Below are 15186 nucleotides of genomic sequence, written 5' to 3'. Positions count from 1 at the left end.
GCGCCTTTACTCCGCGTCACCCGATTTATTGTCCACGTGTTAGACCCAACGAGGCTACACGCGAGGGGGCGTGTTGAGACTATTAGGCCTCTCCACTCATTGCCAATTGGTTTTGAGTTGGATGCTCGTATTCTAACAGGCATGATGCAAAACTGGCTAATGCAAATGGAGATGTGGTTGATATCTCTTCTAAGATGGTCAGTAGAGTTGGTAGAAATAGAATTCAATTAGATTTACATAGAATTAAGTTGATACCTCTTCGCAAACGAACAACTATAAGAGGAATAGCACACGCACTAAACTTGTCAACATCAACCGTACATCGACGAATCAAGGATGGAATTCTTCGGACACATTCAAATGCCTTGAGGCCGGGACTTACGGATGAAAACAAGATAGCAACGGTGAATTTTTGCTTAAAAATGATAGACAAAGGTATGACCCAATCTTCAAATTCATTCATTGACATATTGGATCGAATTTATATAGATGAAAAATGGTTTTACATTACAAGAAGAGCACAAAAGTATTATCTTCATGCCGAAGAAGAAGAGCCTTTATGCACGTGAAAAAGTAAAAATTTATCACCAAAATCATGTTTCTAACGGCCGTGGCTCCTCCTCGCTTGGGTTTTGATGGTAAGATCGGAATATGGACTTTTGTGGTTAAAGAAGCCGCAAAAAGGAGCAGCAAAAACCGCAAAGCTGGGACAATGGAAACCAAGGCCATGAAATCTGTTGACCAAGAGGTTATGAGGTGTTTTTTGATTGAGAAATTGTTGACTGCTATCAAGAAGAATTGGTCGTTTAATAATTGTAAGAAAATCTTTATACAACAAGATAATGCAAAACCACATGTCCACGAAAATGATAAAAAATTTGTGGAAGCGGTTAAAAGTTACGGGTTAGATATCGAGTTGTTGTGTCAACCTCCAAACATCCCCGACTTGAATGTTTTAGACCTTGGGTTCTTCAGCGCTATTTCTGCGCTTCATCATACTGATGCTCCAACCACAGTAGACGAGTTTATCGCAAGTGTTACGAGAGCGTTTGAAAATTTCTCGGTTGAAGACGCAAATAATGTTTTCATAACATTACATTCTTGCATGAAGGAGATTCTTAGAATCAATAAAATGAGTGTGATCCATCATATGCATAAATGGCGTTTAATTAGAGATGGCCAACTCCCTGACGTACTTGAGTGTGATCCTCAAGTATTGAATGAGGACAGGGAATTTATGAGTGAGTATGAAATTATGCAACAAAGTTCTTCAGGTATGTGATTTCAAACTTGTTTTTTCTATGCCTTGTTACTTGGGTCTGTGTGTTTGTGCCTCGGGAAACAAAGAGAGGATCAGGTATATTTTTTGTTTATTTTGGTAGCTAGGTGTTCTCAGACTGCATCATATGACACCTTAAATTTCACATATATTCCTAGACATTTTCTTGAACTTTTACACTATTGAAGTCTTTAAGCTGTTTTGACTCGCGTGTATAAGCTTGCTCAGAAAGAGTTTTAGACCCTATGAAAGCAAATCAAATAAAGGCGAATACGAAAAGAAAAAGAACGGGCCAGCTTGCTATGGATTTTAAACAAACTATCATCGGCAACGATATTTACCAGAGCTGGCTTGTGGACGCCTCTGACCTTGTCTGAAGAAAGAAGGTTTTAATATTGCACCACCTTATATGCAAAATCTATGACTGGGAACAATACTTGGTGACTCTGTAGTCTTTTCCTTTAGCTAAAAACACCTTTGTACTATGATGTTTTTGCAGAGAGCCAAATCTATCAATAAAATGAAGATAGCACAGCTCATGGACCTCCCTCCAGTAGCGATTGTATGTGGGTTGGCAGGAAAGCATTGCACAGAGATATATTATCCGAAGCCACTGCTTGAGATATATAGGAGAAGCATCCACATTCGTCCACCTCGTGATTCAGAACCCAAACCACCTGAACCAGTAAGCTAACTCCTCCCACTACTTTTAAGTTTAATACAACTGAGTGTTTGTTACGTGTAAATTTTTGTCACCCGATTCATCCACCATATCCATATGAATATGATATGACTTCATTCTCTTGATGTTAACCTTTCCTGATTAGAATAACCAAAATCAGTTCTTGTCTACAACCTAGAATAGCCGGATAGCCATAACTTAGGCTCTTTCACTGGTTCTGGACCTAATACTGTTGCTGGAGACCCTCAGTACTGGTGTTCAAACTAGAAAACTAGCGACCTGATATGCTTCAAGGTGTCCATATGCAATTTAGTTTCCTATATATGTACGCTTGCATCATAAATGAGAATCTGTGGGAAAAAATATCACCAGCATCAAACCTCAAACTTAATTTCCTATATATGTTCTCTTGGATGACTCTGGTTATTTGGTGTTCGAGTTGGTTGTTAATAAAGAAAAACCCAAACATAAACCACTTTTACCATGTCAGGTAACACAATTGGTGCAAGGAACGTTCTGTAGTATGTTTCTTTTGGACTCTGTAGTATGTTTCTTTTGGACTCTGTAGTATGTTTCTTTTGAATTGTTGAGTCAGTTCACACCATGTTCTATAGTACTCAAGTATACTTCTCAGTTAAAGTGGCATTGTATTGGGCACATGAAAGATGCATTAGGAGTAATAAATTTGTTCCTTATGTCGGTACAACAGGGGAATCAGGTGCCATGATTGCAGACTGCAGTGGTAGTCTTCTTCTTTTTGCCTCTCTTTTCTCTGGCTGTAATCTCTTGATTTATGAATCATCTTGAATCTTCCTTTTTTCGAGTAATCTCACACCAGGTTCTGTAAATGTCAAAAACACGCCTCTTGATTGTTAATTTTCTTGCTGGTTGCTTGATTCCTTTTCGTCATTCGTTTCCTTAGTAATGTACATTTGGTTCAGAAGACTGAGTCGTATCATCTGACACAAGTGGACCACGTTACAGTAAAACCAAAATTTCTTACTTGCAGGTGAGAAAGCATCTTGTTAACGATGCATGAGTCCTGGTTTTAGGTGGTGTATGAATCAAAAGTCAGCTCTGGTAATATCATTACAAAAGAGGACATGGATTATGTCCTGATTATGTTGTTTCTTAACTTCAAGGAGCTGAACCTTTCTTCCCTAGCACTCATTTGATTAGTCACAAAAATGATGGTACATCAGCTGAAACTGAAAGGTGTAGAAGTGTTTGAACAAGCCTACTAATAAGGCACACCAGTCCACAATTTTTCTATTTTATTTGTTCTAGTTTTCGGTTTCGTTCTTGGGTGGAGTTTTAGTATTGATTTCTGTTTGTCTCTTTGTGTGTTCAGATTAGGTCATTCCGCTTATCCCAATGGAAGAAAACAATGGCTTTGGTGCTCAATGGTTAAGGCCATTACTGGAAGCAAACTATTTCATTCCTTGTAAAGACCATGGGGAAGAAATGTCTAAAACTGAATGCAAATATTTCTGCTTGGATGGTATGGGTAAATCCATTCGTTCTTACTGTCTGATTCATCGTAGAGAACATCGCATTGTTCAAGTAAGTTCTCTCAATTTGTGCCAGGACCTTGCTTGATACATTCAGATTTTGTTCTTTGGGTTGTAAGGTAATTTTCAGTCAACTATACACAGAACCCATCACTTGACTGGCGCTATAGGTTACGCATCAGCTCCCGTATCGAAAATATTTGAATAATTGTGTCTGCACATACGTACAGGCGAAGAAGATGATGTATGCTGTCGAAAAAGCTATGGAATCTGTGGAAAAGATTTCCAAATAAACATGTCAGATCCAGAACTTCAATCAGGCCAGTTTGATATTTGTTCAGGTTGCAGGATAGCAATAAGGAAAACACCAAATTGGTTTGCACTAAAGAAAAGCCTTTTCCAAGGAGGAAAATACAGAAAAGGAACGGTTGTACAGGAAAAGGAAAGGGAGGAAAGCGTTAACATTTCGCCAACCAGTTTTTTACCTGATGCGCTCCCAATTGTTTTTACTCAATTGAAGTCCAGATATTGTATTCATGGTGATTCACTATTTAACAAAAACTTCTATTACTCCATTGAAGTCGAGAGGTTGTATTCATTATGATTCATTCTTTAACAAAAACTCATTTCAATAAAAACACTTCTTGCACAACTTTTTGCCGTGAATCCAAGAGATTATAGAAATGATTCATTTTCCAGTGCACACGTAATTAGACCCAAGTACAAACTTATGAAATAATCATTTTAAGACTAAACTGAAACAACAAGAATCTACTTGCATTACAAATTTACCATCCATTATCACTCACAACATTTCCTTACCTCCCATTCTCCCAATTCCAAATTCTGCAGCACAGAGCAACACAACTTGAAACTCCTGTCGCTCAGTTGTCAATCACTACCATTCAACTAACACTAAACCCAGCAACATCATTATTAACTCCATAACCTCTTCCATATCTTGTAACTTACACAACCACTACCGACAAAGTAACATTTCAGCTCAGAGTTGTTGATGGACGTCAAAGATTTGCCATTCAACACCATTAGGAAACCTGAAATTCTTTCGGGACTTTCTTCAAACAACTTGTGGGCGTAAAATTCTCATTCGAGTTACTGATTTCTTCTAATCCGATTTGTTCACCAAATCCCTCATTAAACAAACAGAATTCTGTATCTTTCTTTATCTCTCAAAATATCTCTATTTCTGATCCCTCTCTATCTCTGACAGACTACAATTCGTTAAAGACTAGTCTCATCTCAACTCATGCAGCTACCCAGAAGAAAAAAACCTCTGTTTGAAATAGTAGGAGTAGGAATGAAATATCCAGGTGGTGGTGGTGGAAGAAGAAACAACAATTTTTCCATCATTGTTGTAATTTTCTCAATCTTTCTTTTTGCTGGGTTTATGTATAATGAAGATGTTAAATCAATAGCAGAATTCCCATTCTCAACTAAACCTTCTTCTGCTACTACTAAACCTATTACTACTCATCATCATTGTCAAGAACTTCACCAAGAAATCTCAACTTCAATCAAAAATACTGAAGAAGAAGGTAATAATAAGAATTCAAGAACTACAACCACAACCGTTATTAGAATAGAATCACAAGAAACCCATGTTGATGATTCTGATGTTAAACCATCAAAAATCCAACAAACCATTATTGAATCAGTGGTGGTTCCTAAAGAGAAACCAGAAATCAAGAAGATTATTGAAGAAATTGAAGAGCCTCCTGAAAGTTGTGATCTTATTGATGGGAAATGGGTTTTTGACATTTCTTTGCTGTAATGGTGACGATGGTGTTGCTGGTGGTGGTTTGTGTGGGAGAAGATGAAGCTGAATGAGGCCTGTAATGGCGGTGAAGGTGTTTCGGTGATAATGGTAGAGGAGAAAAAACGATTTTATGAAGGTTAAGACCGTAAAAGTGAAACCTAGTAGCCTCCCAATTGGGATACCAGCCTATATTTTTGAAACGTCTATTTTAGGAAACCAGCCTATTAAAAAGCAACGGAAAACCACAATTTTAAAAAGTCAAGGATTTTTCGATTCTCCAAAAATGATCTGGATCAAGCAAGAGCAGCAACCAGTATCATCAGTATCATTCACGGCTATTCTCATTTTCAGATGGATAATTGAAGAAAGATTTTTTAGGGATCATGGTTTTTTTGAGGGAACCATGGTTTTATTAGTCCACCTTCCTTATAGTTATAAGGGGTGTCCTAAAGCGTTGAAATGACTAACCTACCCTTAACCTAATTTAATTTAAAACCAACCCAATAACCACCTATATATATATATAACCACCACCTCCTCCCACCACCACCTCCCACCATCGCCGATTACCACCACCACCACCTCCGATTATCTCCACCACCAACCACCGATTACCACAACCACCGCCCACCACCGCCAATTACCACCACCACCACCTCCGATTATCACCACCACCACCTCCGATTACCACCACCACCAACCAACACCACCACTATATATATATAACTTAATTTAAAACATTATCAAAGATATTCTCACAAACCCATTACTTGTCATTTTTTTTTGGTTGAATAAATGAGAAATAATTATTAAAATGAGTTGAAAATGGAAGTTGCAGAGAGGTTTAACTGAGAGTTTTTTTCTCCAGAGAAAAGTTCGGTTATCATGAATTAGTTTTTTCTTAACCGAACTCAGAGTTCGGTTGATTCGCAAAAAAATACTTTTAACCGAACTCCTTGTATTAGAACAACACAAGTCCATAAGTTCGGTTCCTTCGCAGAATAAGGATATCACCGAACTTTAGTTTACGAAAATAATGAGAAGTCCACAAGTTCGGTTCGTTCGCAAAAATGTTGAGTTTTCTTTGTAACCGAACTCTAACTTTGAAACTTCGTAACCGAACTCTACCTAATTCGCCAAGAAATAAATTTCGTAGTAACCGAATGTTTGCTTAATTGCATATAAAATCCCAGTTCGGTTGATTCGCAAAATATGTTGAAGTTTGCGAACCAACCGAACTTCTAACACTAGATTACTTTTAACCTGCAGTTCGGTTGGGAACTTGGTTGCGTTGAAGTTTTCGAACTAACCGAACACACAAGATGTACCCAAATAAATTGTTAAGTTCAAAGTTCGGTTACCTACCATTTTATCCTAGGTAACCGAACATTACACTGTAAGACCAAAACCTCCATTAACGAGCGAGTTCGGTAACCTGCGTGTTTGGAAAACGTAACCGAACTGGCCCAAATCTACATAAAAAATTTCATTTTTTTTGAAAGGTTGGAGCAATTCAACCAACATTATCTAAGTTTGAAGCATACCTGGGTACCCAAATACCCTTCCTCCGGTTGTAGTTGGTAAAATCCATCCTTTTTTTCATGTTTTCCTTTTTCATCTTCTCTAACTTTACTCTCTCAATAATTCTACTTCTTAAAAAAAACCATCTGATTTTTTAATCTCACTAATTATCTTTAACATAATCATCTCACTAATCATTACACTAACTATTATTAACACTAACTAATCATCACCCAAAATTAATCAAGAGGGTAATTTAGGTATTAATATAAATATCTAGATAAGGGGTGATTTAGATTTACTTCTAATGTCTTTACCCAAGATAAAACCATTATCCCCAAAAAAAAACCATGGTCTCCAAAAAATCGTTCTAACTGAAATTACCTAGATCCAAGCCCATACATTTATCTTTACACCGGGATGTGGCCCAACACCATTCCATACCGGCAGATGAAGACTCGATATACTACAGAGGTCAGAGAGGTAACACAGAATAGCAATTAGCAAGGGACGCACAGGAAATTGCGAGAGCGGCTATAATTATCAGGGATCACTGGGTGGAAACCCGCTGGCTTATTGGGATCATAACATCTTTCAACTTCACATCCAACTGGACTGGATGGCTTTAACTCCTATCTCACTCCCAGGCATGTTTATAATCTCGAATTTGATCTGAAATCTGTTAGTTGAAATTCATACCCTTGTGGACTCACGCGGTTTTTAATGCATGCACTTTACTACGTATCCGTTTATGTAGGATATTAATATTTTTAAATGAATTAAATTATTTTATACTAGTAAATGTAACAAAACATTCATGCGCGATGCATGCATGAGTCTATTAATTAAGAAAATTAATATTTGCATGAGCACAAAGCTATATAAAGCCATATATAGTTCAAGAGAGAGGACACTCGAATTTGAAATAAACAATACATGTTTCATTCAATGTTCTAAAAACGGGCCCGGAGGTTGAACCGGAAAATTTACCGGGTCAGAATTAATTGGGTCAACCAGTGGTTTAACCGGCTCACCGGGTCGTATTAATTCGGCGGATCACGGGTCAATCCGACCGGGTTACCTGATTCTTCGTAAAGAAGGCGGTTTTCTGTAAGTTTGCTGGATCACTAACAGACCAGCCCAGAAAAATGACTGGATCACGGATATACTGGGCTGACCAGCCGGGCCGGTTTTCACAACATTGGTTTCATTACAGAAGTGATTTTTTTAAGAACTATCATCTCTTAGGTGCATTCTTGGCAGTAACGAGTAATTTTGTTTTGAGTTGGGCATTTGTGATTACAACTAGCCACCTTCCACCCAATACCTATTATGTCCACAAGCACCACTTCCCAATCTGCTGATTACAACGCTACAAAATGCCATTCGGAAGATGTCCCTCAATTGTCCACAATACTTCCGTACCTTGTCGGTTAGCAAATTACATCCAGCTACATGTCCAACTACATTATAATTTCTTTTCTCTCCTACCGTTGTCGACCTCAATTATTTGCAATGTGCTACTCATGGACAACATTCCTTAACATCCATGGAATTACCAAGCAGTCAACAATATTATAGATTGAGTTAAAGATAGTAATAAAAATTAGGTAGGTAGTGGGTTGAGTACGTCTTGATGCAATTGGTAGCTAGGGAAGGTATATCTCTCTCCATATGTATATTTTTGTTGTTAGTTTTCTGTGAATGTTGAGTACATTACGTGCTTCTGCAAACACCCCTCATCCTACCTACATCTCAAACTACCCTTTTCTTTTTTTTTTGTTGCTTTCCAATAGTTTCTATGGAGTATTTATGAAACACTGCTTGCTGCTCCCCGTCTAACTCTACTTACCAGCTGTTTCCATCCCCCTTTCTCTTAATCACTCTCTCTTTACTTATCAGTCTGATGCTCTCACTCACCGTTCTTTTTTTACTTATTACCCCCAACCCAACTGTTTCCTTTGTCTCTTTCTTTCCCCCAAAAGCTAGCCAGAGTTACTGAATACATCTTTATATCTTCGTTTTTCTCTGAGCAAAATTTTGTATCTGGGTTTGTTTCCCCTTTTCAAGTTCCTCTTTTGTATTTTGGTACCTGCTGGTTGATTCCATTATTTTTTTCAGACAATATAAAGAAATTTAACAAACATGATTTCAGTCGCTTCTGCTGAAACCCACCAGCAGATGACCTCCACTCCAAACGTGATCGAAAGTACGACTACAGAAACCTTCGTTTACCGATCGAAACTCCCAGACATTCCCATCTCCAATCAAATTCCACTCCACACGTATTGTTTTGAAAACATATCAGAGTTTTCTGAAAAGCCTTGTCTGATCACAGGCTCTAATGGAAGAATTTACAGTTATTCTGAAACTCATCTCATCTGCCAGAAAACTGCTGTTGGATTATCTAAGCTAGGTATAAAGAAAGGTGATGTGATCATGCTACTACTCCAAAACTGTCCCGAGTTCATCTTCTCGTTTTTAGGAGCATCAATGCTTGGCGCGGTGTCAACTACTGCAAATCCATTTTACACTCAAGCAGAGATTTTCAAACAATTCAACTCCTCTAAAACAAAACTCATAATTACGCAGTCTCAGTACGTAGACAAACTCCGAGACTCTGCAGAAAATGCTCCTAAAATTGGAGAAGATTTCATAGTTGTTACAATCGATGATCCGCCAGAAAACTGCATACATTTTTCGGTCATTTCAGATGCGGATGAAAAAGAAATCCCGTCGGTTTCAATTGAACCTGAAAGCACTGTTGTTCTACCGTACTCATCGGGAACAACCGGATTACCGAAAGGCGTAATCTTAACACATAAAAGTTTGATATCAAGTGTTGCTCAACAAGTTGATGGAGAGAACCCAAATTTGTATTTGAAATCAGATGACGTAGTGTTATGTGTTCTTCCATTGTTTCATATTTATTCGTTACACTCTGTTTTGCTCTGTTCCCTTAGAGCTGGGGCAGCGGTGCTTTTAATGGAGAAATTTGATATTAATTCATTACTGGAATTGATACAACGTTACCGAGTTTCGGTTACCCCAGTTGTTCCACCATTAGTCCTCGCCTTAGCTAAGAATCCGTTGGTCGAGAACTTCGATCTGAGCTCCATTCGTGCAGTTTTATCAGGGGCAGCACCACTTGGCAAGGAATTACAAGATGCTCTTAAGAGAAGAGTTCCTCAAGCAATTTTTGGACAGGTAAAATTTAAAAACCAATATTTTGTCAGGAACATGAAGTATGAATTCATGATTAATTATTTTGAGGTTATAAAACAGGGTTATGGAATGACAGAGGCAGGGCCAGTTTTAGCAATGTCACTTGTATTTGCAAAGCAACCGTTCCCGTCAAAATCTGGCTCTTGTGGAACGGTTGTAAGGAACGCAGAGTTGAAAGTTATCGATCCTGAAACTGGTTTAACTCTTCGACATCATCGACCTGGTGAAATTTGTGTCCGTGGACCACAGATTATGAAAGGCAAGTCCTATTCTTTTTCATTTTCTGTACTGGATTAAATGATTAAGTATAAACAATTCCCAAATGAATTCATATTGATATTGCTTACAGTATTAATCTGTTCTTGTCTTGTTGCTTATAGGATATTTAAACGATGTGGATGCAACTTCGAGTACAATCGACGTGGAGGGTTGGCTTCACACCGGAGACATAGGTTACGTCGATGATGATGACGAAATCTTCATTGTCGACAGAGTTAAAGAACTGATAAAATTCAAAGGATTCCAAGTAAGGTTTCATTGTTTAATTAAGTTCTCTTTTTACAGAACTAGCTTAATGTGGAACAAATAAGATAAAATTATCAATTTGGACGGATTAATATAGGTACCACCAGCCGAGCTCGAGGCACTACTCATAAGTCACCCATCAATTGCAGATGCTGCCGTTGTTTCGTAAGTACACGTACAACTGATTAATAACTCCATCGTATGCTCAATATCTCAAATCAGTCAATCACTTTTCTTAATTGCATTAACCTTTAACCTTTGTTTTTTTCCTACAGTCAAAAGGACGACGTCGCTGGAGAAATTCCGGTGGCATTTATAGTTCGATCGAATGGCTTCGAGCTTACTGAAGTAGCTGTAAAAGAATACATTTCTAAACAAGTAAGTTTAGAATAAAATTTGAAAAAAAAAAAACTCTCACAGACATTTTTATTTCTCTAACAACTTGTTCACTTCAGGTTGTATTTTACAAGAGACTGCATAAAGTGTTTTTCATCCACGCTATACCAAAATCTCCTTCTGGAAAGATTTTAAGGAAAGATCTTAGAGCTAAACTAGCTACTTCGTCGACATCAGCTTAGTTAACCAAAAAGCCTGTAATGGGAGTGGAAAAATATTTGCTCGTATTTTTATTCAACAGCATCACAACTAGTTATTGGGAAATATAAATGGCATTTCCAATGATCGGTTATCATGCTGCTAGATCGGCGTTGGTCACGATTATTTATAGTTGTTGCGGATTGTACAACGTTGGAAATAGTCATAGTTGGCGTGTTCATGTTCGTTAGCATTTATTGTGTATGGATGCTAATTACGTATAATTTAAACATTATACCTGGGATATAATGGATGTATGTACAAAGATTCATGTTTACTAGTAACTCATTTCAATTGTTTGGTCGTTCGAGATTGAAAGATGTATTCTAAGCTTCGAACACTGAAATTCAGACGTATGTGATGCATGCGCCATCATCTTTTGACCATAAGTGACACTTTTTTTTTAATAGAAAAACTTAGGTAAAGCGTAAGAAACTAACAAAGTAGCAGCGTACGAGAGCCTAAGATCCATGACAGTACTACTTTCATAGTTCTTACAAATGATAGCAATAATAAGAGAGTGTGAATTTTGAACTCTATGTATGATAGCAAGATTAGTTAAAACAAAAGTAGTAGGACTGATGTTTAAGAAAGTTTCTTCATTGGTCTTTTGCAATTCTCCATAGTAACTGCGGTTGAATTTTCCTTAGATAGCTTGGTTGTAAAGAGATATGAATCTTAACAGAATTTTATTGGATTCAGCTTGTACTTCAATGTCCATGTGTTGCTGCTCCTTTGCCTAAGCTAGGTCTGCACCTCCTGTTACTCCCTATTCTCCCAATTGTCCTGGGTATCCTCTGCTATCGATGTTATTTCCTGCAATGTCTCAGATAGTTAGTACAGAAAAGAATTTAAAACTTCCAGGGTCCTGTATTGTACGAATTTTGATAATGAACCCAAAATCCTGAGAATTATGAAGATTCAAATTATGTGGTACTGTAAGATCTTCCTGATAGTCAGGTTCTTCACCATTCCGAGAGATGGTGTTTAGATAGATACTGGTTGTAGATGTAACAGTTTTGATGAGAACCTCCCTGCCAGCAGGGTTTAGGGGAGCATTTTTCCAACTTGATAGTCTTAATTTCATGTTGTCAACTCCTAGTATGAAAGACTTTATCTTGCTTCTGTGAGTAAAGAGCGGAGATCCTAAATATATATCATCAAACTGCAGAATGAGGGTTGGATCAGTATTCCTGCTGATGAACACTCCAGGTTTTATAAAATTGATTAATTGGCCAGAAGTATCTCTAAACAGGTTTAGAATGTCCATGAGATTTTGATCTTCGATTTTGTTTGCTTTGCAGAACACCATGTGGTCATCAACAAACATGAGATGATTTATGGAGGGAGCTCCTTTGCAAATCTTGATGCCAGAGATGATACCAAGTTCTTCAGCATGTATTAGAGTTCTGGAGGGAGCTTCCATGCAGAACAGGAACAGATAATGAGACAGGGGGTCTCCTTGCCTAAGACCTCTATATGGTGTAAAGAAAGAGTCTGGAGAACCATTAATAAGAACAACAGATGTGGTGGTAGAGATGCATTGCATTATTTTTTGGCACCAAGAGTCATTGAATCCCATTTTTTACATGATAATTTTGAGAAACTTCCAGTCCACTCTGTCAAAAGCCTTAGCCATGTCAATCTTTATTCCCATACTTCCTTTATGACCTTTGACTCCTTTTTTGGATATCATGTAATGGATGAGCTCATGAGCAATAACAATGTTGTCAGATATTTGTCTTTCAGCTATGAAGGCAGATTGGTAGGATGATATGATTTTGTTGAGGTAAGGTTTCATTCTTTGAGCTAACAGCTTGGATATGATTTTGTAAGTTGTGTTGTAGAGGCTAATGGGTCTAAAGTGGCTTGGGGAAGTTGGGTTGTCTATCTTAGGAATCAGGAAAATGAAGGTAGAGTTCATCTGTTTGAGCAAATGGCCAGCTAAGAAGAAATTTTGCACCATCTTGACAATGTTATCTCCAACAACATCCCAGTTAGCTTGGAATAAATTTAGTGGAAACCCATCTGGCCCTGGGAATTTGTCTTTTGCCATACTGAACAAAATGGATTTGATGGTAGTCAGGTGGTCTGTTGAGGGTGGTGTTGTCAGAGTTGGTGATGATGGAAGTAGTGAGGTTGATTATTTCTGGGTTGATTGAGGTTGTTTCAGTTGTAGCCAAAAACCAAAACCAAAACGAAAGCTCTTGTCCAGTAGCAAGTACCAGGTCGAGCAGGGACTAGAAGAAGAAGGATCCTCTAGTTTTTACTACCGCATGATGAATAGTCCCATGGTTGGGTGGCCCAAAAATTTTTACGCCAGCCAACCGGCTTAGATGCAACTTACCAGAGGCAAGAATAATCCTTGACACATTTCGTGTCTAGTTATTTTTGGGAAGGTGGGTGTAGTGTCCCATCACTTCCATGGAATTACGCGTTAGCGACCATTTATGTGATGTGACCACATACTCTATATCCCAGCTGCAGGGCTACGGGGGTGGTCCCTCCTCACGATCCTGCGAGCTGCAGAGCCATAGGGGTAATCCCCCGTCACTTCCGCTACAGTAGTTTACAAGTTCACGATGCATACAGTCTAAGGAAAAACAGAAGAGATTCAAGGACAAAAATCAAAAAGTATGGGCAAGTCACGTACTTCGTGTACATACCTATTTTACGTGGATCGCTGTTGTCCACGCGGATCTGTCCAGCGCCAGTTCTCTCTCCAAGCCTCGGCCGTTTAGGTCCCACTTAATCAGTTCATCCCAAGTCAGTTTCGATCGTCCTACCCGCTTCATTATACCTTCTGGGTGTTTGATGCGTCCTAGGAGGACCGGAGCATCAGGTGGTCTACGTTGCAGGTGCCCGAACCAACGTACCCGGTGTTTTCCGAGTACATCCTTCATTGACCCTACCCCGGTGTTGTTTCAGCTGTAGCCATCCTAGTGAAATGTTTTGTGAAGCAGTTCTTCAATTCTTGATAATTAATTATCCAATTTCCTTCACTATCTTGAATTGTGTCTATCTTATTTCTTCTTGTTCTGCATTTTGTATCTCTACGAAAGTAATTAGTATTTTTATCACCAAATTTAATGAATTGGTCCCTACTTTTAGTCTTCCAAATTTTTTTCAGTGTCTTGACATTCACTAAGTTTTTTCCTTGCTGAACTGACGGTAGAACTTCTATCAACTCTGAAGTAGTTATCACGTAACCAAGAAAGGTGTTGTTTATAATTTTCATTGTTTGTTTTGATGTTACCATATCCCTCCTTGTTCCAAACTCTGAGTTGCAGTTTGATATCTTTGAGTTTTCTGGCAATAAGGAAGGCACTAGAGCCATGGAGATTTCTCTTCCAGCACTCAACAGTGATTTTCCTGTAATACTTATGGTCCAACCAGGGACCAAAGAATTTGAAGGGGATTTTACCAGTTTGCCAAGTAGGGTTGGAGTTGAGGAAAACTGGGTGATGATCAGACCCAATGGCTAACATATTAGAGATAGTAGTATTTTGATAAAGGAGAAGCCAACTTTCAGTAGCTAGTCCTCTATCCAATCTTTGTTCAGTGAGAGAAGGACCACTTCTTTTGTTTGATTAAGTGAAAGGGCAGCCAGTAGTGCCCAGATCAGTTAAGTCTAACTCAATAATTTTGGTGTTCAAAAGATTAGCCTCATTTGTGTCTAATGGTTGAGTGTTGTATTTTTCAGTATCATGCAAGATGATATTGATATCACCAATAACCAACCAAGAGATAGAATTGTTGATTGCAGTTTGTTCTAAGATTTTCCATGATTCAATTTTGCTCTTAGTATCACAAGATCTACCATAATAGCCAGTAAATAACCAAGAAGTGCCACTAGTAGGCTTAACAATAGCTTTGATATGATTTATGGAGCAGTCAAGAATCTCAACATCAAGATTGCTTTTCCATATCAAAACTAGTCCACGAGCAGTACCACTAGCACCTCCAGGATTAACAGACCAGTAGTTTTGGACATTGATATCTTTCATAGCTTTTCTTAGCTTTTCATGTTTTTGTTTTGTTTCAGATATGAGACAGATGTCATGGTTGAGTT

At 38.2% G+C, this 15186-nt stretch overlaps 2 protein-coding genes across 2 annotated transcripts; one reads left to right on the top strand and one right to left on the bottom strand.

Moving 5' to 3' along the window:
• The first annotated feature begins 8610 nt into the window (after positions 1-8610).
• LOC113319058 (4-coumarate--CoA ligase 2-like) lies at positions 8611-11500 on the top strand. The gene is made up of 6 exons (XM_026567356.1): positions 8611-9977; positions 10056-10254; positions 10376-10521; positions 10618-10685; positions 10796-10898; positions 10976-11500. The coding sequence occupies exons 1-6, from the start codon at positions 8916-8918 to the stop codon at positions 11096-11098; spliced, it is 1701 nt and encodes a 566-aa protein (XP_026423141.1). The 5' UTR covers positions 8611-8915; the 3' UTR covers positions 11099-11500.
• A 440-nt stretch (positions 11501-11940) lies between these two features.
• LOC113316567 lies at positions 11941-12696 on the bottom strand. Its single transcript, XM_026564723.1, has one exon. The coding sequence runs from the start codon at positions 12694-12696 to the stop codon at positions 11941-11943; it is 756 nt and encodes a 251-aa protein (XP_026420508.1).
• Positions 12697-15186: the final 2490 nt, after the last annotated feature.

This window comes from Papaver somniferum, chromosome 10 (genome assembly GCF_003573695.1).
Source record: "Papaver somniferum cultivar HN1 chromosome 10, ASM357369v1, whole genome shotgun sequence".
In the NCBI taxonomy this organism is placed as follows: Eukaryota; Viridiplantae; Streptophyta; class Magnoliopsida; order Ranunculales; family Papaveraceae; genus Papaver; species Papaver somniferum.
The sequence above is the reverse complement of the archived record's forward strand: the minus strand, read 5'-3'. Positions and strand labels throughout refer to the sequence as shown.

Coding starts and splice junctions, on each gene's coding strand:
- LOC113319058 (XM_026567356.1), top strand. CDS start 8,916: ATGATTTCAGTCGCTTCTGCTGAAACCCACCAGCAGATGACCTCCACT. Junction 10,522..10,617: donor TAAAATTCAAAGGATTCCAA/GTAAGGTTTCAT, acceptor GGATTAATATAG/GTACCACCAGCCGAGCTCGA. Junction 10,899..10,975: donor AAGAATACATTTCTAAACAA/GTAAGTTTAGAA, acceptor TGTTCACTTCAG/GTTGTATTTTACAAGAGACT.
- LOC113316567 (XM_026564723.1), bottom strand. CDS start 12,696: ATGGGATTCAATGACTCTTGGTGCCAAAAAATAATGCAATGCATCTCT.